The sequence below is a fragment of the Schistocerca cancellata genome, chromosome 1, assembly GCF_023864275.1.
Source record: "Schistocerca cancellata isolate TAMUIC-IGC-003103 chromosome 1, iqSchCanc2.1, whole genome shotgun sequence".
In the NCBI taxonomy this organism is placed as follows: domain Eukaryota; kingdom Metazoa; phylum Arthropoda; class Insecta; order Orthoptera; family Acrididae; genus Schistocerca; species Schistocerca cancellata.
Window position 1 is genome coordinate 431,328,110 of NC_064626.1, and position 25,327 is coordinate 431,353,436.

Genomic DNA, 25,327 nt, shown 5'->3' on the forward strand with positions numbered 1-25,327 from the left:
GGCTACTTTGCTATTCCCAGAGGGTGCGCCAAGCACCGCCGCCGAGGCTTTTCACCGCAGCTGTGGGCAAGAGCCGACAGCTACAGGTCGCGCGAGGCTAAGTCACAGCTTCTGGTTGGACGAAGACTGTGCTTATTCCGCCGCTGGCCACAGTACATTGCAAGACAAGCAGGTGCAGCTTGGATGTATGGGTCTAACTGCTATTCCAACCCCTTCACAAACCCTCCAGTTTAACAAATCCATTTCACCCAATCTGAAACAGGGACGTTGTCGATACACCTCGAATTTCTCAGGTGAATCGTAGATTTCTCCCTTTTATACGAGCTATTTTCGTATGCAGATGAAACTGGAGCAAACACTCGTTTTCACATCCCTTAAGTATCGTTACTTATTGTGAAAACCCTGTACAACAGCACGGCATAGGCTATACGTCCTCTGTGTATTGTCTAGGCAGGTTAAAAGAAAGAAAGAACTGTTCTAACCAGTTTAATATCTGATACGACATGCATCACAAGACAAGAATAATAAACTCAACTTTGGCTCATGACAGAGTACTAAGAGCATGTTCTACCTCTGTCACAGGATGCTGCCTCACCTTAAAACGCTCTTAAAGTAGCCACGTGCCTCATCACTTAAGAAAGCAGCACAAGAGGAGTTGTAAACACTAGGTTAATACTACATATCACTATATAAATTCGGTAATATGATTATTTTTGTTACGATGGTCTTCTCTCCCTGTGTAGGTGGGAGATTGAAATTTCGTTAAAAGATCACGCTGCGACGAAAAAACGCATGATTACCGCTCCAACTCGCAAATCATATGCGTGGTACCCTCGCCATCATTTCCACCCATCCGATGGCATGTCATTCATATCAAATTAATTAAGTAATTAATTAAATTGATCATAAGAGTCACTTTGCACGGTGATTAACGTTATCCTGCAGACGAATTACACTCGCCAGGTAACAATTACTGTCGCCTCTGTGACGTCACTGGGAGCATCCCACAGGCTAGGTAGACACTCTCTCCTGTACCCAGAAGAGCGGTAACCGATGTCAAATAGTTGACGATGTTCGCCCTCGGCACTTAGAAGAAGCAGTATATAGCTCTCTTCACAACTCCCCTTTTGTCAGTGTGTCCCGTACCTGACATATTCTCACGAATCTTCCAGTCTTCGATATGTAGCATCTGGTTCCACCTCATTATGACGAGTAAGAAATGTGCCCGTCAAGTCAGAGCCCTTGCAAATTCTCTCGTATTCCCATCATGTTCCGACAGCACTATACCATTAGTTAGAAAATTGTCTAGTGGTTCAAATGGCTCTGAGCACTATGGGACTCAACATCTTAGGTCATAAGTCCCCTAGAACTTAGAACTACTTAAACCTAACTAACCTAAGGACATCACACACACCCATGCCCGTGGCAGGATTCGAACCTGCGACCGTAGCAGTCCCGCGGTTCCGGACTGCAGCGCCAGAACCGCGAGACCACCGCGGCCGGCAATTGTCTAGTATTTCACCCATCACTGACTAGGCAGAAAGCTACCACAACGAGAAAAATAGCACCCATCACTGACTAGGCAGAGAGCTACCACAACGAGAAAAACAGCACAACACCCACAATTCATCAATATGGAATGATTGTCTACAATGTCCCTCTGTTCGTGTCCTTATCTCCTATATCGTATTCGTATCGTTACTATGCTGGAAATACGACAGTGTAATGGTGTCAGCCGGCCGAAGTGGCCGTGCGGTTAAAGGCGCTGCAGTCTGGAACCGCAGGACCGCTACGGTCGCAGGTTCGAATCCTGCCTCGGGCATGGATGTTTGTGATGTCCTTAGGTTAGTTAGGTTTAACTAGTTCTAAGTTCTAGGGGACTAATGACCTCAGTAGTTGAGTCCCATAGTGCTCAGAGCCATTTGAACCATTTTTTGAATGGTGTCAGAGTCTTCGTTGGTAGCAAAGTGTTTCATGAACAATATATCACTTTTTTTCAAATCGAACATAGCTCCATAATAAGAATCTAACAGTGTCACAGAGCTTCCAGTACACTATCTATTGAATCATTGAAATCGATGCAACAGCCTCACACCTCCATACATAACACAGAGTTATTGCAACACTAGGGGGAGATTCAGGACTTAATCACAGCATTGTACACTGTTTTACCCCACGTGCTGTTCGATAGTGGACTGACTGTCGCACGTATTCCGTCTAGAGCAGAGTATATCCCTATGGGTAGCACGCATATGCATAGTGCTAGTTATTTATTTAGAAGCAAACCCGGTTCTCACGCGCTTATCCAACTATCGTACATCGATAGACAGTTAACCAACAAGTACAAGCCAGACCAAATCATATCAATGTTTCCTCTATGAACAGCAGTCACCTTAGTGTCCCTTCCACATCAATCCGAATTGTAACGCAAGAACCTCTGGGTGACATACCGACGGGATTTACGGTCACTCGCCTCCTACATCGTCACATCTTAGTGGGCAGATCACACCATGGAGGTGATTTTAAGCCTGACACATTCTTCTGCTTTAGCTCACCAACTTGTCGGTTCATAGTATTTGGATCGCTTCCTTTAAGACTGCAGCAAATGAATCCGAACCAGACGTATGCATTTTACTTCAGCTCACTCCACATGCTTACTGCTAGGCATTTTACGGCAGTTGATGTTTCCAATGAAAGTGTATGGGATTTCTAGTCCTGTCGATGTACAATAGATTTAGATGCGTTCAGGTTAACTATCATTTCCATCACAGCTGCTTGCAGACAATTCCATCATCTACGAACATTCCACCTCTAAAACAAATACACTGCAATTTGCTGTACAGTGCATGGTGTAGCATACATCACACTAGTATTATCGATTACCCATCTATATCAATCTCGTACGCAGATCAAGTACAGATATTTCCTGAATGAAATTTTCACTCTGCAGCGGAGTGTGCGCTGCATCATATCAGCACACACTCCGCTGCAGAGTGAAAATTTCATTCTGGAAACATCCCCCAGGCTGTGTCAAAGACATGTCTCCGCAATATCCTTTCTTTCAGGAGTGCTAGTTCTGCAACATTCGAAGGAGAGCTTCTGTGAAGTTTGGAAGGTAGGAGACGAGGTACTGGCGGAAGTAAAGCTATGAGGACGGGCCGTTAGTCGTGCTTGGGTAGCTCAGATGGTAAATCACTTGCCCGCGAAAGGCAGAGGTCCCGAGTTCGAGTCTCGGTCCGGGACATAGTTTTAATCTGCCAGGAAGTTTCAAATATTTCCTGTTTACTTCCACACGTAACATAATCCAACATATGTTTGTGGAAGAAATATGTCGTCTTTCCCAAAGATATTTTTCCCACCACATATTCGAATCAAGTATCACAACGAATACATCCTAGCTATCGACATGAGGCTTTCTGTTCACAGGTCGGTCAATTAACATGAAGAGATGTGGCCTCGCACCATACCTAGACAGTGATTATGCAGTGTCAGGCTGTCGAATCGATGGTGCCGTTCACCAATACAAATCATTTAACAATAAATGGGGCTATGCATATTAATGATGGGAGAGCAGCTGACACTCACATCAGAGTACTAGTGGACATTGAAAATGTAGAGGGAAGTAGGAAGATGGGGCTCGTTCAAATAGTGGGGGAAGCTGTGCAGCAGACTGATGTACATGGTGATTATAATTAAAGTTAAACTTTCAAACCGCTGTAAAAATAACACCACTGGTCAAAACGAGGTCAAAGTGCAACGGAATATTATCGGAGAAGGGGTAAAACGTAAGGCAGAAGAAAAATTGTTTCAAAATGTAGCAATAGATGGCGTTGTAAGAATCATAAATTAATAGTGACCGACTACAAATGACAAATGACTGAAGTAGACTGAAGATCCCGAACGCCAATTTTTTTAATCATGAACTTTCAGGAACTGACTTTCAACTAGAGTTAAGCGGCTTCTGTGTGGTAGGTGTTAGGTGGTGGTTTCATCGACGCTGCTTTACACTCTCTAGCACGTATCTGCTACCACAGACTGAAGGGACATAGGCAAGGATCCTATCGAGGTAGGTGAACTGAACGATAGCGTTAACAAAAACGCAGACGACCAACCCCGCCCCGCCGCAGGCAAGGTCATATCACATCGCATGGGAAAAGTCGGTTTTTAATTGTCCTGAGGCCAAAAACCGCATAAAAAGCATCATGCACATCGGTTTTCAATCGTCCTGAGGCCAAAAACCCGATAAAAGGCATCATAAAAATAAAATGGGATCAGATATTTCCTTGTGACTGGTGCAAAACCTATTCAATATGCTGTCCACGATTTTCTGCAACAAGGTGAAATCTAGAAGCAGTATGTTCCACAACTGATAAAAGTGTTTCCGGGGCCACGTTCAGAATGTGTTGCGCAATGCATGCCTTCAATGCAGCTAAGTTTGCAATCGGAACACTGAATGCAAAATCTTTCAGGTAGCCCCACAGCCAGAAGTCACACGATCAGGTGATCGGGACGGCCAGGCTGTAGGGAAATGGCGGCTGATAATTGTAGCGTTTCCGAAATGGCGCTTTAGCAGCTGCTTAACCGGATTTACAATGTGCGGAGGTGCGGCATCTTGCATAAAAATGATCCCATCCACACATCCACGCTGTTGGAGAGCTGGAATGACGCTCATAGCGCTTACCAGTGACGGTCCAGGTAACAGGATCGGAAGCACCTGTCTCTTCGAAAAAATATGGCTCTATGATAAATGATGCAGTAAACACGCACCACACAATGACATTTTCAGGATGAAGTGGTATTGATTTGCGTGTAGATTTTCCCTTGTCCATATTCGACAATTTTGTGTATTGACATATCCTGTCAGATGGAAGTGGGCTTCGCCTGTCCACAAAATCTTCCACGGCCAATCATTGTCCACTTACATGCGAGCAAGAAATCCTAAAGCAAACGTCTCTCATGCTGGCAGGTCAATAAAAAGCAACTCGTGTCCATGGGTAATTTTGAATGGATAGCAAAGAAGGATGTTTCGTAGGATTTTACGCAGCGTGCTCACGGGTATGTCCAATGTTCGGTCAATTCTCCGTGCACTACACGATTGCACACCACCACTCGTCTCCTCCTGTATTGCTGTGGCCACTGCTTCCACTGACGTCGAATCAATTCGTTTCCTCCCTCTACCAGGTTGCACACCAAAAGAACCCGTCTTTTCGAATTTCCGAATCATTTTCTCCAGACCCAAGGCAGTCATCGGACCAACGCCTTTTTTCAAACCCTTCAGTTTCCGGAACTTGCAGAGCAGAGCAACGTGTGCACAGCCATCATTCTTGTAATACAGCTTTACAAGCAGAGCGCGATCCTGCATTGAGACAGTCATGGCGAACCTCGCAGACGCGAAAGAAGGTAAAGCTGTGTACCCGGCGTGTTTATAACAACTTCAACGGGTCGTGCGCATGGCAGGTGTTTTCATTTACGTATTCTGACACATGGAGCGCCATCTATTGATTAATTTTCACACTATTTTTTTCTTCACACTATTTTTTTTCTTCAGCCATACGTTTTCCCCCTTATCCGATAATATTCCGTTGCAATTTGACGTCATTCTGACCAGTTGTGTTATTTCTACAGCGTTTTGAAAGTTTATAATTAATCACCTCGTATATATCGAGGGGCAGTTAACTGCTAAGTACGACACGTTCTGCCTGAGCTTTCCAAACTTCTACAACAGCGGCGGTAGTGCACCAAAACTCATTGTGCTTGTTGTTGCTACGTTAAAATTAATAACTCCGGTGTCATCACACGACCTATTTCTAAAGCAACAAAGTGTTATGAATACACGTGGTTTGCAGGAAGTGATATGTGCCGCAGTGTGGTGCTGTTTTGCTTAGGATAGTGAGTACATTGCGATGGTGATGTGCTATTCATGATTTTGGTCACTCAATCATTCTAAGATCAACAGAAGTTCATTGAAAGATAGTATACCTACTTCAAGAAGCTGTGCGTGCAATAAATGCAATAAAATTCAAAGCATACAAAAACAATTATTTGCAAAATACTGTCACATAGTTTCCAAAAATCAGTCAGTAGTATTTACGGACTACTCCCTCCCACCATTAACAAATGTTCCATTAAATTAGAGTCTTCCATGCCAATACCTGCATAAAGACTCCATTCTAATTTCGAAATGTGTTTTGTTTAAGAAGAAAAAAATACCCAGTAATCCAGTGATGCAATGGAATTAGGTGAATGTAACTTAATCTCCAAACGCCTTCAAGGCTATTTAAATACAGTGCTGCCCAAGTCTTTATGCTTTTAGCTGTTTGTACCTAGTATTCTTACAGCCGTCACATTGTCATCCTCATGTAGGAAACATGGTTTCTCAGCCCTGACAGAGATGGAAATTTACCGTGTAGCTATCTGCTAAAGCCACCATACATATTTGAAAGTTTCGTCAATTGGACTCCTCCTTCTACGATGCTGAAAGCTGCTAGGCACTTTAGAGCAGAACAAGCAGACATGATGAATCACAAGAGACGTATATGTACTGAACAAGTGAACCACACACACACACACACACACACACACACACACACACACACACACACACACACATCGTGTCACCCTTTCGTACAGATGATACAGCGCATAAAGTGGACAGTGTACCTAGCGCTGTATCTGAACATGGTTTCGCACATGGTGGTGCAGCACACTAGCAGGCCAGTAAACTGTAGTGCTGTACCTGAACGTGGGCTGGTAAAGCATACTAGCCAGCAAGTCACATCCTTAGTTGCGGTATTTGCTGCATTTATTCCAATCTCCGTCTCCCTCTAGTACCATGGAAATTATTCCCTGATGTCTTAACAGGTGTCCTGTCGTCCTGTCCCTTCACGTTGTCAGTGTTTCTCACATATTACCTTCTCTCCCATTATACGCAGAACTTCTTCATTCCTTACCTCAACAGTCCACCTAATTTTTGACATTCGTCTGTAGCACCACACCTCAACTGCTTCTGTGAGTGCCCTTTTTAAAGATGCCCACTCCTCTTCAACCAAAATGCCTACCGACCTATTCCTTAACGCAGTATCGCTAGCTGTGGAGAACTTCCGTGCCCTACTTCTTTGCACACTGATTCTTTCAGAATACTCTCTTAAACTTCATCCTAGTCTTCATCACTAGAAAATTGTGATCTAAGTCTACATCTGCTCCTCTGTACACCTTGTAATTCAGTATCTGATTTCGGAATCTCTGCTGCTCGTGATGTTATCTAACTGAAATCTTTCCGTATCTCTCGGCGTGACGTCGGCATGCATACCTGAATTATCTTTGTCGGTTTTGGTTTGCTGTCTTTTCACATGAGAACAACCCTGTCGCAGAACTGTTCACAGTAACACACTCTCTGCCCTAACTCCTTATTCATTACGAATCCTACGTCCGTTATACAGTTTCCTGCTGCTGTCGATGTTACCCTGTACTCTTCTGACCAGAAAATCTTGCCTTCTTTCCGTTTCACTTTACTGACCCCCACTACATCTAGACTGAGCCTTAATATTTCCCTTTTCAGATTTTCTAGCTTCCTACCAAGTTCCAGCTTCTGACATTTCACGCCCTGACGTGCAGAACGTTATCCTTTCGTTGATAAGTTAATCTTTTCTCATGATCACCTTCCCTGTGGCAGTCGCCTTCCACAGATGCGAATGGGGACTATTCCGGAATCTTTTGCCAATAGAGAGATCATCATGACGCTTTTTCAGTTACAGGCCACATGTAGTGTGGATACACACTATGCCTGTTTAATGCAGTGGTTTCCATTGCCATCTGAATCCTTATGCCGCTGATCAGTGCTGATTCTTCCGCTTTTAGAGGCCGTTTGCCATCCCGAGGGCAAGGGAGTTCCCTGAAGCTCTGTCCTCTCCTACGCCCTCTTTGACAAGGCGGTTGGTAGAATGAGGGAGACTTCTTACGCCCGAAGTCTTTCGGCCGCCAGTGCTGATTATTATTCAAAATTTAAGCGGTGGCGGGTATCGAACCTAAGACCGAGGACATTTTGATTACTAATCAAAGACGCTGTCCTTAGACGGCGGGCGATGAAATATTTTATATGCCTGTTATTTATTCCTATCGTTCACGCACAATTCTTAACTTTGACTTCGTGAGCTACTCTTACTCAATATACTACTTATTCATTCAATACACTATCACAGTTTTTTAACCATTGTACTAATTAACACTCTATTGATTGGCGACTCCATGTTGTCTTGTGCACCACGACCAGATAACAGGTATACTTGAAAAAAGAGACAGCATTGGTTGTATATTTTTTACTATCGCAAAATCGATTTTCTGTCACTGAGTGACCATCTTCAGTGCTATGTTGTATAACTTAAATTAGGATGCATTGTCTATGTGATTGCCGTAAGCTTAGTGACAACAGTGCATCCTAATTTAAGTTATACAACATAGCACTGAAGATGGTCACTCAGTGACAGAAAATCGATTTTGCGATAGTAAAAAATATACGACCAATGCTGTCTCTATTTTCAAATTAACACTCTGCCTCTCACATTTACCTCTAATTACTTATTACACTCACATTTCATATTCCATACGATTTCACATAATGCTACTCTTAAAAATTCTGACTGTTTGCACTCCAACGTTTCACTACCTTCCCGAAAACGTACTAGCGCTCCAATCAAAAACCTCGCATTATCAACACTACAGTTCTCAACACAGAACTTAGCCTCAGTAGGTATGGTACGTTTACAAGCTGCAACCACCTACAAGCTTTTATAAGACTCGTGACGGCCTAATCGTCATCAACTGTTGTGTGCAACTCAACGTAATCGCCGTCTGCAGGCCAATGTGAGAGCGATTGCCTGCTCACGCTTTATGGCAGAGACGACTAGGCCAGCCTTCTCAACTATAAAAAGAATTCTTCGACGCTGCTGGACAGACATAAATGTGTCTTTTATCAGTCACACTGGGAAGATACATGTACTAATTAAACTAGAATAGACGCTTCTATACGTTACTGCTGCTTGCTTATTTTCGATTCGCGAAAGTTAAATGACTTCGAAGTAGCAAATTTGAACCGAAAGCTGGAAACGTCAAAGGACAGCGAGAATGGGTGCGAATGGGTGGATTACAATTACTCTCTACAGACTATGCCCTAATGGAAGAACACTTCCGTACATGGAGGAAAGTATTTAGGTGTACCTTGCTCTAATTGTTTGTAACCCGAGGATTCATAGAATCACGCAATGGGAATCCTTTACTTCACTAGGTTTCTCATAAAGAGTCTTCGAAGATGCTAATGCTATTCATTAAGAGAGGATTGCATGTACTAGTTGTTAGCATGTCGGGATCAAGATTAGTTGGTTCAGTGTTCCAATGTCAGTCGAACGACCTTTCCCTATTTTGTCACTTCTTTGGTGTCAAGCTGTTAACTAACATTGCGAAGCATCTGATAATGAATTGGTTCACATTTGGTAGGCGTTCTACCTACGGTTCATTAGGGCATTGATTATATAGGCCCTTAGTACCTGGCCCGACATAAGAGCGCCAAGGCGACAAACAGCTACGACGATTACCGTAGATTGTAAAAAAGAGCTTCCTGATCTCACACCTCCCTTTACTACATCCTAAATGTATTCAATATATTAATACCTGGCAAATCTGAAGATCAAGAACTCAACTGAAAATCATTTAAACTAGTGTCTAATATTGCGACATGGAAAATATTTTTTGCTGCAAAAAAATTTCTCGTACCATGGGAAGGACATCAGCCGTGAAAACATGTAACTACTTAACTACTGGCATAAAAGACGGAATCACGAAATTTTTCTCTCGTGTGAATGTGGTCCATTACAGTAAACTGCGACTGCTTTCCTTCGTACATCCCTGTGTTAACTTGTCAAGTAATTCTTGTATAAAGTGGACTCTCCAGTCTCTATAATAGGGTGGAGTAACAGGGAGGGTTATTCGTTTCCATTGTTCCATGATTCAGTCACGGTGTTGACGTGCGCACTGGGAGTATAAATGGGAATGTCATTCGATCAACTATGTCACACGCACCGGTCGTTTGCAGCGGAGCTCTGTTTGTAACAGCTTGCAGTTTTTGGAAACACTTCTGCCTTCGCGAGTCCTCCGCTGCCTGCTGAACCCCAAGTCGCAGCCAATTGTGCGTTAAGGAACGGGCAAGTCTCCAACGTCCAAGTTATTGAGCGATGAGTGGAAATCTCGTGCCTCGTCGTCCGCAAGCAGCTTCACTGCAGTTGATGCTCTTTCGATACACCCAGCGAAGGTGGAAAAGAGCTTCGCTGATTTCATGATACTTATTCTCTTTTGCCGAACGGTGACAATCCTCTCTACGTCACACTTCTTCGTGTGCGAAAGAACAGACACATTTTGATCTTGCAGCCATTATGAATCAAACACAAAGGAATTAGTGACATTAGCTGCTTGTGGGCATTGATTTAAATCAATGAGGAAAGTTGAAATTTCTTTAGGATTGGGATAAGCAGGAGATGCGAGTTCGAATCCCGGTCCGGAACAAATTTTAAACTTTCCTCGTTGATTTAAATTAGTCCCTATTAGCAGTTAATGTCCCGGACACCGAATCGATATTACAATTTTTCTGTACATACAGCACCTGTTTCATAGGATGACACGTGACTCCACCCACAAACTGTGAAGACCACACATACATTTTCTTTAGGAATAAATCCTCCTTAACCGGTTCTTTATAGGTTAAGCATATGAGTGAGACATTGGTTATGACTCGCAATGCAACGTGACCAACTCGTATCCAGTCGTTGCACTGCTTCTAAGCATTCGGTGTATCGTAATTGTTGTTTACATGTGAGGTTTCGGATCCAGCACGGCCTACGACCTGTTCGAGATTCCTGATATGATTGTGGTGAGACGAGGGACATCGTCTCACCTACGAGCATTATTTTGGTGACATCCACACCACGGTATCTATGCCGTTATGTACGCTTTCGGAAAATAGTTATACCTTGGTTCTCAGTGCCAACGGCCTTGGCGCGGTGGTAACACCGGTTCCCGTCAGATCACTGAAGTTATGCGCTGTCGGGCTGGGCTAGCACGAGGATGGGTGACCTTCCGGTCTGCCTAGCGCTGTTGGCAAGCGGGGTGCACTCAGCCCCTGTGAGGCAAACTGAGGAGTTACTTGACTAAAACGTGCACATTCACCAGCTTCAGAAGGTGCTGGCGGTAGTACCATCCGATGTCACAGCTAGTATGGAATTTGTGCGGTGTTGTATATTTAATACAAGGCTATTACAACGGTCTGAATAGCACAACCTCAATGAGAACGGACATGCTGCTGCTTAGGGACCTCACTATCAAATTTTGTCGGTAAGCAGTAAGCTTGTAAGGTTTTGTGTCAATTGCACATAACCTGAAAGTCTTCCAACAACATCAGTTGCATCAGCTGCACACCGATATCTGGGTACCTCACGTACTGCTTATGTGCAGCAACCTGTGGTGACAGCATCGCGGAGCTGCGGCACGTATTGCCGACGTCAGAGATGAGTTTATTAGATTTTTGTTAATCTAAATTCTCTTTCATTATGCTTTCGACAGTTTTGATGACAAAGAATAGTAGTATCATCATTGTGATCTATCTTATCTGACTGCACAGTGTATTTGAAAAGAGCTTACTCCCTGTCTAAATATACAGATTACGATGAAGTCTATGGCTTGTATATGTGACGTCCATCATCACAAAGAAGTATCTTCTTTCTTTATATATAAAAAAAAAGTGATTCGGTTATGACAGTAGCATACCTTGCATATGACTTCAAAATGTAAGTGATGCTGCTTCCCAGATATCGCTAAATATACACTAAGAATAAAGTTCAAGTCTATATTTATGGTCACTTTAGTGCGTGAAGTCTTATTCGTAGCCAAGCACGCTGACGCACATCTATGAGATGACGCTCAACTCGGAGGTAAGCCGGTTCGAATCCTGGTGGTAATAGAAATTTTCACCGCCAGTATTCGGCCAGAAAGGAGTGGAGAGAAAGGGGCGTTAAGTTTCTGATCACCAGATTTTGCGCCAATATCCTAGATTAAATTCCAAACCTCTCCGTAGTGCCTCATAAAGTGAGGGCTTGTGACAGTGTTCATAATGATCCGTCCTTCGGATGGGACCTTTAACACCGACGGCCCAAACATGAAGCATACTATAAACACGTCTACTACACTCATCTACGCTGAACAACTCTCACACATCGGACAAAAAGGGACCATGATGCGGGGAGAAACAAAACCCTTTCTGACTAGGCAACTGAATCTGCCGTTTGTTCTCCTACCCAAAAATGTCATAAGACGCTTTCTTTCCTTAGTGTTTGGTGTTATTAGTTTAAAATAATATCGTTTTTCAGAAATATCTGCCCATTTTCATGTTACAGTACATGTTCTGTACTGATGATTGTAAGAACAGCGTTCAGCAAGGCCATAATTTCGGAAGATCAAATAACCCGGTTGTGTCACCCCGGTGATTTGTGCATCGAAATTATTGCCTAGCCTCAGGGTCATGACATTTGTATGAGAGGCAATTAAAAAGTTTCCATTCGAAGGCGGTACAGTCCAGAATCGGGATGTCAGTAAGGCGAAATAACCGTGAAATCATCCCACCGGTGCACCAGGTTGAAGATACCCGTTTGGAAAAACGTAGTGTGTTGCTGCTTGGAAAAGTTCGTAATTGCCTGCTGCAGATCCTCGTCCGAAGGGGATATCCGACCGTTCAAGGCCTTCTTTAAAGGACCGAAGGGATGATAGTCGGACGGGGAGATATCAGGACGCTAGGGCAGGTGCTCGAGTGTCTCCTAATTGTCCATAATGGATGAGGCGGGTCTCTCAGATCGACCAGCGTCTTCTGTCGAATCGCGACCAGCGCGGAACTTGGCGTACCATTCTACAATGATGGTTTTGGGAAGATATGCTGCACAATATACACACATCAAAAAAAGTTTTGCATCATCCCAGTTCCCAGAACTCCTGAAAATAGACGTTGACTGCGGATACAGTACCTTTGACTGTTCAGAGATGTCACTAAACCCGCCCAAAGATATAAACAACCATGCATGAGCAGCGCCTATTTGACAGAGGGGGACCGACAGCCGATCAGTTCCAGTCATCAACCAGGAAGGAGGTACACGGCTCGTGTCGTCTGTAGTTCAACCATGCCTAGACGCTCAATACCGCGATTCGATCGCGTCCGCATTGTTACTTTGCGCCAAGAAGGGCTCTCAACAAGGGAAGTATCCAGGCGACTCGGAGTGTACCAAAGCGATGTTGTTCGTACATGGAGGAGATACAGAGAGACAGGAACTGTCATGCCTCGCTCAGGCGGCCCAAGGGCTACTACTGCAGTGGATGACCGCTACCTATGGATTATGGCTCGGAGGAACGCCACCATGTTGAATAATGCTTTTCGTGCAGCCACAGGACGTCGTGTTACTACTCAAACTGGGCGCAATAGGCTGCATGATATGCAACTTCATTCCCGAAGTCCATGACGAGGTCCATCTTTGCAACCAAGACACCATGCAGCGCGGTACAGATGGGCCCAACAACATGCCGAATGGACTTCTCAGGATTGGCATCACGTTTTTTTCACCGAAGAGTCTCGCATATGCCTTCAACCAGACAATCGTCAGAGACGTGTTTGGAGGCAATCCGATCAGGCTGAACTCCTTAGACACACTGTCCAGCGAGTGCAGCAAGGTGGTGGTTCCCTGATGTTTTGGGGTGCCATTATGCGGGGCAGACGTACGCCGCTAGTGGTCATGGAAGGCGCCGCAACGGCTGTACGATATGTGAATGCCATCCTCCGACCGATACTGCTACCATTTCGGCAGCGTATTGGCAAGGCATTCGTCTCCATTGACGACAATTATCGCCCGCCCCGTGCATATCTTGTGGATGACTTCCTTCAGGATAATGACATCGCTCGAATAGAGTGGCCAGCATGTTCTCCAGACATGAACCCTATCGAACATGCCTGGAATAGATTGAAAAGGGCTGTTTATGGACGACGTGAACCACCGGCCACTCTGAAGGCCGCTTGAAATAGGACAGTATGGACCAACAGTGCATTGATAAATTTGTGGATAGTATGCCACGACGAATACAGGCATGCATCAATGCAAGAGGAGGTGCTACTGGGTATTAGAGGTACCGGTGAGTACAGCAATCTGGACCACCATCTCTTAATGTCTCACTGTATGGTGGTACAACATGCAATATGTGGTTTTCATGAGCAATAAAAAGGGCGGAAATGATGTTTATGTTTATTCCAATTTTCTATACCGGTTCCGGAACTCTAGGAACCGAGGTGATGCAAAACGTTTTATAATGTGTGTGTATTCTTCACTCTCCCGTGAATGTCTACCGGTGTTTGTCCTTCGGTAGCCAACAAAGCAGTAACAGCACGTTGGCAATTACGTGCCATAGTTGACGTCTCCACATTTACGACATGCATGGTCGAAAACACACGAATGCTGCACCAGCCCCTTTCCTATGTGTGCAACGCCCTCAAACGGAAACATTTTGATCGCCCCTTATGTAATTTCCACTTTTAGAGTCAAGCTGTACAAGGTAGTATTAGAGTGGCTTATGGCATCCTTGCTCACGTCTAGAAAGCGTATGGGAAGATGAAAGAGCACGCCAAGCCAGCCTCGTCATTCAAAACAACCTACGCCGTGAGATCAAAAGTACCTATTAGTGGGCATTAATGTTGGGTGCGTCCACCTTTCGCCTTTGACAGGTTGAACTCTTGTGGGGACACTTCCAAAAAGGTATATGCATGCCTCTGGAGGACTGAAGCCTATTCTTCCTCAAGGAACAAAACTAGAGAATTTAGTGACGTTGGACGCGGAACCTGGGGCAAGGTCGACGTTCTGCGTCATCCCAAAGATATTCCTTTAGGTTCAGGTCGGTCCGTTTCAGGCAAGTAAATGTCCAAAAACTGCAGTCTCATAGAGGGTGCTTTGTGGCAGGGCATACTGCCATGTCATACAATCATCGTCTACGAACTGCTCGTTTACTGTATCCAGTATACAATGCTCTAAGATGTATTCATATTCTTCCACATTTAATGTATTCTTACACGCAATAAAGTGAGGACACCTTAACAACGAAAAGCACCCCAAGCCGTAACACCACCTCCTCCCGTTGGCACCACATACAATGGCAGGTAAAGTTGTTCTGGCATTTGTCAAACCCAATATTCCTCCATCGGATCGCTACAGAGTATAACGTGATTCATCGTCCCAAACGAGCCATTCATTGTCCAGTAGCGGCGCTCTTTACACTATATTACGCGTCTCTTGTCATTGGTTACAGAAATACCTTGCTTATGAGCAACTGCACGACCAGTATAGCTTATTCCTCTTAAGTCCATGCCTACAGTTACTGTGCTGCTTGCACTGCTAGTAACACTCTGGAACTCACGAGTGGTTCCTTTCGCGATATTTTTTTGCCACCCTCTTCAATGCTTGACGGTCCTTGTTGGTAAGTACCTGAGGTCTTCCTGCTCTTGGTTTAACTGTGATCGTTCCTTCGCTTTTTACACTCACATCACCTACAGTCTATTTGGCCAAGGGACTGATGACCATAGAAGTTAAGTCCCATAGTGCTCTGAGCCAATTTAGGCAGCCTTAGATGCTTTGAAATGTTCGTGATGGAATTGTTACTCAGTTGACATCCAATAACTACTTTTTTTAAAGTCAGTGCCGCCATTAGACTGTTGTTTATTTGCAGTGTTACATTTACACTTACACATTCATGATTTCAGCTTCAAAGTGCCATTATCAAGTGTTTTAAGTGTTATACAGTACCTAAGATGGCATACTCTCGTATTTTAAATACGAGAGTATGCCATCTTCGGTACTGTATAGCACTTACAACACTTGATAATGGCACTCTGAAGCCGAACTCATGATTTTGTAAGTGTAAATGTAACATTGCAAATAAACAACAGTATAGTGGCGGTACTGACTTTAAAGAAATATACACTCCTGGAAATTGAAATAAGAACACCGTGAATTCATTGTCCCAGGAAGGGGAAACTTTATTGACACATTCCTGGGGTCAGATACATCACATGATCACACTGACAGAACCACAGGCACATAGACACAGGCAACAGAGCATGCACAATGTCGGCACTAGTACAGTGTATCTCCACCTTTCGCAGCAATGCAGGCTGCTATTCTCCCATGGAGACGATCGTAGAGATGCTGGATGTAGTCCTGTGGAACGGCTTGCCATGCCATTTCCACCTGGCGCCTCAGTTGGACCAGCGTTCGTGCTGGACGTGCAGACCGCGTGAGACGACGCTTCATCCAGTCCCAAACATGCTCAATGGGGGACAGATCCGGAGATCTTGCTGGCCAGGGTAGTTGACTTACACCTTCTAGAGCACGTTGGGTGGCACGGGATACATGCGGACGTGCATTGTCCTGTTGGAACAGCAAGTTCCCTTGCCGGTCTAGGAATGGTAGAACGATGGGTTCGATGACGGTTTGGATGTACCGTGCACTATTCAGTGTCCCCTCGACGATCACCAGTGGTGTACGGCCAGTGTAGGAGATCGCTCCCCACACCATGATGCCGGGTGTTGGCCCTGTGTGCCTCGGTCGTATGCAGTCCTGATTGTGGCGCTCACCTGCACGGCGCCAAACACGCATACGACCATCATTGGCACCAAGGCAGAAGCGACTCTCATCGCTGAAGACGACACGTCTCCATTCGTCCCTCCATTCACTCCTGTCGCGACACCACTGGAGGCGGGCTGCACGATGTTGGGGCGTGAGCGGAAGACGGCCTAACGGTGTGCGGGACCGTAGCCCAGCTTCATGGAGACGGTTGCGAATGGTCCTCGCCGATACCCCAGGAGCAACAGTGTCCCTAATTAGATGGGAAGTGGCGGTGCGGTCCCCTACGGCACTGCGTAGGATCCTACGGTCTTGGGGTGCATCCGTGCATCGCTGCGGTCCGGTCTCAGGTCGACGGGCACGTGCACCTTCCACCGACCACTGGCGACAACATCGATGTACTGTGGAGACCTCACGCTCCACGTGTTGAGCAATTCGGCGATACGTCCACCCGGCCTCCCGCATGCCCACTATACGCCCTCGCTCAAAGTCCGTCAACTGCACATACGGTTCACGTCCACGCTGTCGCGGCATGCTACCAGTGTTAAAGACTGCGATGGAGCTCCGTATGCCACGGCAAACTGGCTGACACTGACGGCGGCGGTGCACAAATGCTGCGCAGCTAGCGCCATTCGACGGCCAACACCGCGGTTCCTGGTGTGTCCGCTGTGCCGTGCGTGTGATCATTGCTTGTACAGCCCTCTCGCAGTGTCCGGAGCAAGTATGGTGGGTCTGACACACCGGTGTCAATGTGTTCTTTTTTCCATTTCCAGGAGTGTATTATGACTGTGGCCCCGCATTATGAAAAAAATATGCAACAACTAGTCCACGTTCGAACTCACTAAGCTATTAATTCTCTGCTGACACCACGCTACTCCCTCCTCCTCTTATACTGGTGGGTCCGCCTCTCTCGCCGGCCGCTGTGGCCGAGCGGCTCTAGGCGCATCAGTCCGGAACCGCGCTGCTGCTACGGTCGCAGGTTCGAATCCTGCCTCGGGCATGGATGTGTGTGATGTCCATAGGTTAGTTGGGTTCAAGTAGTTCTAAGTCTAGGGGACTGATGAGCTCAGATGTTAAGTCCCGTAGTACTCTGAGCCATTTGAATTGCCTCTCGCGACATCTAGTGATCAGTGCTGTAGGGTTATCCACATGCTTTTGGTCAAATAGTTCTCAAAGCGTAAGCCTACAATCTGTACGTCAACCAGACTTACACAACTGCGGAACTGGTTACAAAGGATTTCGAGAGAGAGAGCACGGACCTGAAATAGAAAGAGATCATCAGGCTCGTGTGAAATACTGATTGTTGCTGGAAAAGCTGTGATTTTCAGTTTACCTCGAAAATTGTGTAAATCCGCGAACAATGAAATAGGAAAGCATGATGTGTTTGCGAGCGCCCAGTACATAATGAAAAAAAAAACTATAGAGGAAGTACACAAGTTGCCCACAACATCAGCTTTGCGAGCTACCTTCCTATCAGGACGTTGGGATACATTATTTTCGTGCTCCGTGCTCCGTTAACAATTACATTTTCGTGCTTTCTCCGTCAACAATTACATACGTTAGAGACAAGCACTCAAAATTTTGTTCTTTTGTGGTTATGTTGTTAGACAGTAAAGTGTGCTGTTATGCATTAAATTACATTAGCTGTACATATATGCGCGATTGTGGAGCAGTTTTCCGTACAGGTAAATATGTAATTCGAGAGCAATTTCTCAATGCATTCAATTACGAGGGTTGCCCAGGAAGTAATGCACCTCATTTTTTTCTTCAATAATTCTTTGTTGAACCTAATGAGAATTAAACACACGAAAGGATGGTGTTTTATCTACACACCCTATTTTTCTACGTAATTTCCATCCTGTTCTATGGCCTTCCTCCTGTGCGAAACAAGGCTTTGTATGGCCTGTCGATACCAATCCATGTGCTGGCGGAGGTGCCAGTCCTTCAGTGCGTGAATCACCTCCTCATCGTCCTCAAAATGTCTTCCACGAAAGGCATCCTTTAATGGTCCAAACAAATGGAAGTCTTGGGGGGGGGGGGGGGGGGGGGGAAGGTCGTGGAGCTCCGTCGAACCGCCATATGATGACCTCACCCTCCGTGTCCAGCAACAACCTACTTTTGTCGACAGCAGATGCTCCATAGACTTTGCACAAGCGTTTCTGAATATTCCCCACAGTTTGTTTCTCTGAAGTGAGTCATCCAGTGACGGCACGTTGCTTGTAACGTACATCAGATACAGACGCCATTTTGAAACTGCCCTGCAGCTACGCTATCTGTCGGAAGTGATGGATACTTGGCACGTTCATTCAGGAGACTTCAAGTAATACATAAGTAACATTTCGCATTCGTAGCATTGTTTTCGGCTGAGAAAAAAAAAAGAATGCGGTGCATTACTTTCGGGGCAATCCTCGTACTAACGCAACAGATGAGAAACACACTAGGAACTCGAATAGAGAGGGCGTCCCTGCTGCCAGACAGACCGTGTGCGATCATAGGGCAGCGGGCTTACCGGAGACCACCGCGACTGTCTGAACAAACAGCGCGCACACAACTATTGTCGCTCCTCCATGACTGAGAGGAGGAAAGCCAACCACGCTTCTGATCCAGCTCTCGACTCGTAAGCAAGCCGGTTCGAATTCTGTGGTGGAAAATCTTTGCCACAAGTACGTAGTCAGCGGGGTGGGAGATGTGCTAGCGTAAAGTTCTTGACTTTGCGCCCATGCCCCAGATTAATTCCAAACCTTTCTGCAGTGTCTCACACATAACAACACAAGCACAACACCACACTCATCACAGTCACACACACGATATAGATGCGTGCTTGACACTTCATAACAGGTCAGAGGAGGGCAAAAGCAAAGACCTGCACTAGGCACTTATACACTCATTTTCCGATATGGAACTCGTAGTTCTGTTAAGAGATGGAAAATATGGCCGTCCACAAGCTCACCGCCGTTTATCAGTGTGTTACAAATTACAGGCCAGCTGTGAAACCCTCTCTTCAATCGTCGACCAGTTGAACTTTAAGGCCAATAAAATTCTAAGAATTATATCGTTGGTGGTCTTATAACACCGTTTGAAATTTAGTATATTGAAACATCTACTCCACAGATTATTATTGTGTGCCCTGATGAAGGCCACTGCAGCACGGCCAAAACGTTGCTTGTTTTAGTGTTTTAACATTTTAATTCTCTATATGTGGAAAGAAATTACCTGACTGACTTACTCATCATCATCATCACCCAGCCGAGAGCTCTGATGATAGAAACTTGAAATTTGGAGAGGATGCTTTTTTTTTTTACTGAAACATCGTTTTGTGAGGGATTGTTCGCATTTCTACGCCTAAGGGAATGAAGTAGAGGATGAAAGGTTTTTTTTAAAAATATGTCGCAATTAAGCAATTTTGAAACTAGAACTACGGAAATTGGTATTTGGTTTCTCGGTCAGAAAAACAATACATGCTTCAGAATTTTTGGGTATTCAACCGCTGTGGGAGTGAAATAGCGGGTGAAAGTTTCTTTTGGAAATAAATCATTATTAAAATAGCACTAAAGCATTTTTAAAGCGACATCCATGGAAATTGATGTTTGAATTCTCGGGTAGAAATAAACAGAATAAGTGATTCAGTGTTTCTGGAAATTCGCCTCGAAGTGGATGATAATGTGTATAAAAATATTTCGTTACATTAAGATATTTTTAAATCTAAATCGGCTGTGTAAATTGGAATTTAATTTCTGAAGAAATATTTGGTGTGGGATAAAGTTTCTATGGAAACATAACCACAAGAATTGGAAAGATAGGATGTAGAAAGACCTCCGAATCCAGCATCCAGAATCGCTGTTTGGTCAGAACGACATTCCGAAAAGACCATTTGTGCAAGCTTAGAAGATGCACGATTAGTGAACATCGTAAAGGTACAATTTAAGAAAACAAAACAAAAAGAAAAAAAAATCTATGCGGACCACACAATCTACACAAGCGAAACAGCGGGCGCTAAGCTAGTATTTTACAAGATGGCTTGGCAGTACACGCAGAGAGATTGTAGTGCAATTGACGCAGGCCGTGCAAGGCTACGTATTTATTATAATGATCCCTCCAGTTTATTTTGTACTTCTTTACAAAATAGTGTCCTGCACTTTTTATAGGCAGAGCTAGCTGCTTACTAGCGCTCCAGTACGGTGCTAGAGGATAGGGCATGGGAAGCACAGCAAGTGGAGGTAATTTTTGGCGTGTTCGCAGGGCCGCGTGTTCGGCGTGACGCTGGGCTGCCTGCTCGGCATGATCCCGCTGCTCTTCCTCAACAAGCAGCCTTCCAGCCCGTCCCAGCAGCAGCAGGACGCAGAGCCGACATGAGTCACCGCCACCGCTGGGACATCGCGCAACTGTAGTTCTAGTACACCCGTATGCCATCCTACGTGGACAGAAAATTTTCCTTTGTGTTCATTGGTATCTGGATTGTGCTGCACATTAGTCAGCATGGATTGTTTTGGATATGAAATCTTTTCTCTCCTTCTGTGAACTTTCCTGTGAATGCTAACATGTATATGTGACGAAAATGAAACACCAACACAATTAGATTTTATATAAAAAACTAAATAAAAAGAAATGCACCTACGGTTCATGACACCTTGTTTCCACTGCTTTTCAACAGATAGCATGCATAATAGCAATAAATTTTAATTTTATTTTACCACTTATCAAACGTTATTGATAAGTCAAGAAAAGAAGCTGTTGAGGAGGTTTGGTTTGTTATTCATTTTGTATTAATCTCACACAGACCAGAACATTTAACCGTATTTTAGATTGTAATTCACTTTTTCACAATTTTTGTTCCATTATTTTTTCTTTTTATCTTTAACCAGTGTTGCATCGCTTCAATGTATTTAAAGGTCGACACGACGAAGCCACTAAAAGATGGTGTGATGTGTATTTATTTACTGATAACCAGTTTTGGTCGAGTCCCAGATTAACATTACCTCAGATTAAAGGAGGTTTTCTTCACATCAAACACATAACTGGAAGCAACCATATTAAACCTTATGAAATGGTAATCCGAGACTTGAAGACGATTACTTGACATACGGGTTGTCGATAAATAAATCCACATTACAGCAGCTTTCAATGGTTTTGTGAAGTCACTTTTTAAAACTATTTCTTTTCTATTATTTTATGGCTGACGATTATGTCTTCTGCTATTTTCAGTATCGTTATTTTAATTAATTTTTTTCGTCTTGGTTGAATTTTGAATTCTGGGTAATGTTCAGTCTTTGAACAAAAATTTTTGTGAAATAAATATAAGAAAAGAACTTAATAAGAGTAACCATAGTTCTTTCATATATGGAACAGAGTCTGGGCATCTCCCTACTGTGTAGAAGTACGTTTTGTTTCTGCTGACGATGATGATAACCACATATCTCTTGTGATCTAAGACTTTATAACATACTTGTTGATTAAACAATTCTAACATGTGCTGACATCTGCTTATCAGAGCTTCAGACGACAGAAAAATATTTCTTGACAAGATCCTGTAGCTGGGTCATATCAGTGTTTTAGTCCTAGCCATCTTACAGAAACCAAAATTTGCTAAGGAGCCCCTGAATTGCTTTACTGTCCTTGCAAATCCCTTCTTCTCCTTCTTAATTTCAAAGCAGTGGCTATAATCAGTGGACACCTTACCCTTGTATCAAGTATGCTAATGATTCTCAGACACAATTTAACTCAGAGTACACATGGAAAAATGTTGGCTACATTATTTGTATTACAATAGCAAAGCTAAAATATCGTACATGTTGTCAACAGATAAAATTGTTGATCAGCTAACACAACTCTTTAACAAAATACTGTTATTGTTATTTTTGAGATGGCTTCTAATGTTACATGGTTTGCTTGTTAAGCAAAGAAAATAATATGGTCTGTTAAATGGTTTGCACAGCAAATTTGTAGTGTTACAGTACATCATTATTTCATTATTTTTGTGAGTTCTCTTGCACCTCATCATCAGTTTACGATTTTTTGAAGACTGAAGATAATCTGTGAATGTATAAACCCCTTTCATGCAGTCACTATTCCAAAAATGAACATCAATCCTCTCTATTACAATAAAAGATGATCCCAATGTTTTTGGATACATAGCTATATTTACTGCTGTGAATTGTTATTTCCATCTTAACATACATTAATTTGTAGATAAACTGTTTGACAATATAATATTTTAATGTTTCAGCTTCAAGAATGTATAATGTTGGTCTCATTGTTAATATGAACTTATTTTTTATTTTTGTTAACAGAATAATATATGTATATATCTATGTTGTAAAAATATTTATTTTTAGCAAATTTATGATATTGCTTGATTGTTCTGACAAAAAGTATAATATATTTTATAAATTAAATTTTAATTAATTTTTTATTAAATTAAATGAATTACAGCCTAACTACCCATAGCTATACATTGTAACAGATTGCTGTCATTCAGCAAGTTCTCTAAAGAGATTTTTTTTGTATCTCAGATGTATAGTTTGGAATTGGAGCCTATTATAATTCATAGCATCAAAAATTATTTCTGTTAAATGAAATCTACATGTGCTTCATATACACAAATGATAAGAAATAACAATGCTGTAACTGCACTTACGAAAATGTTAGATATATGAAAAGGAGAAATACAATGTAATATTATTCCTTTGCTTAAGGAAGACACTTAATAGCTGTCTGTCCCTGCTCAAGGTATAAGGGAAGGTAGAAGCTTTGTAGCAGCAGATATCACATGCATCTCTGTATTATGTAACACTCTCACATCTGATAGGACCAAACCACATAACGATTCACACAACTCACTCAATGAGCTTCAGTAGGATGCTTTTCCTCTTCTATTTTGTAAGAAACTAGATAGCATCAAACATATATATATTGCTGTTGTAACTAATAGCTTAGATACTGAAAATTCTGGTGCTACATGAATGTTATGTAGTAGTACACATGACTCTGAAGAAAACTGGCATGTACTTACAAGAACTGAATTCAAAAAATAAAAGTATTGTGATGAGGTCCACAAAATTTATCACTGAGAAGATCTGAATATCTAACGAATCATTATATTATTATGAAGTTTGATTGTGCCCATGTATCTTCCATAGTTGTTATCAGATGGAGCAGGTGCAGATTACCAATTTACATTTGACATTTATCTTTTTTTCCTTGAATTCTTATGAAGTTTAAAAAACTATTAAAATTAAGTTGATACCTAATTCTGTGTAATTGGTTCAGTTTTTATTTAATGAGCTTTTCTCTTAGGAATAACTAGAAACCACAGTTGTCTAGTTTTTAAATTATCCTTACTGGATTTATCTGATTTTGATATATATTATGTACATAATTTCTATTTTGGTATCTGTGTTCTTCCTATTCTATTTGCGCTGTGCACTGAAAGATGTGAATATTAAAGGATCTGGCACCTTATGAGGGTAGTCTAAGTCATGTTCATAAAGTGCTCAATTTATGGTATGTAAGTAAATGAATTTAATTACTAGTCAGTGTTACAGTTCTGCTACAGACATACAGCAATTTCCATTTTGAAATCTGTCAGAATGACTCAGTGTTGTGTTAAGTGTGACATGATTCTGACATGGATTGCAGTGCTACAATTATTTGCATCCCAGTATAAGAATTGTGGTGCTTTAACTGTCTTGAAAGTCTGACATTTTTCTATTAATTCCAGCTGAAACTACCCACAGATGTGCACATAATAATTATAAACAACAGAAACAGTGTTGGAACAGAAATATATTTTTAACGGCCTCAGAATGTTAAAAAATAGCTGCTGTATATTTCATATGAAACAGATCTATTTCATGTTATGAGTGACTGCCAGTACTTCACAAGAAACTTCTTGTAATAACTATTTTCGCAGAAAGCAACTTCCTTCTTGTATTGTTTGAGAAAATAATTAAAATATCCAAGCAATAACACACCGTATCTTTGATTTCAAACAGTATTTTGTCAATTTTCTATCAATTATTTTCAAATCCCTCATAAAATGAAGTTATGCTCACCACATTGCTTCACTGGATATTATCCTTACCTTCTCCCATCCTTATGACTAACCTGGTTATTAGGAGACCTACAGCTTGATGGGGACACAAAATCACCACGTAACTTACCATTTTTGCAAAATAAAAATCATTGATGAAGATAAATGAAGCGATAGGCGAGGGAAAAATAATGTAACAGACTGAGGATTGTAATGTGAAGTCGCTGATATTTCAAATCTGTTTTGACATGAGGTTTTCGCACAAATGGGTTTTAACGAAATTTGACACAGGCTGACCTCCATTTTTGGAAATCATAATGTCAACCTGTAGAAAGTATAATGATGTTTTAATGACTGTAGATAGTCGTAAACACCAAAACGAGATATATGAAGATAGTACCTGTTCTCGGAAGAACAGATACCACTGATGTCCGTGCAGCTTCTCTAGATTAAATGATAATCAATTAAAACCCTGAGCTGCCGACAGGTGTTTTTGATGTACCTCGATGGGAACAGCTGAAAATGTGTGCCCCGACCGGTACTCGAACCTGGGATCTCCTGCTTACATGGCAGACGCTCTATCCATCTGAGCCACCGAGGACACAGATGAATA

The 25,327-nt window shown here is 42.9% G+C and overlaps 1 protein-coding gene across 3 annotated transcripts in view; it reads left to right on the top strand.

Moving 5' to 3' along the window:
* LOC126176316 (transmembrane protein 65) overlaps positions 1-24,652 on the top strand; it is a 566,608-nt gene extending 541,956 nt beyond the window's left edge. For all 3 annotated transcript variants that reach the window (XM_049923470.1, XM_049923477.1, XM_049923485.1), the window contains one exon: positions 20,925-24,652. In XM_049923470.1, coding sequence (XP_049779427.1) covers positions 20,925-21,038 — 114 coding nt within the window. In that variant the 3' untranslated portion in view covers positions 21,039-24,652. The remainder of the gene's footprint in view (positions 1-20,924) is intronic.
* The last annotated feature ends 675 nt before the right edge of the window (positions 24,653-25,327 follow it).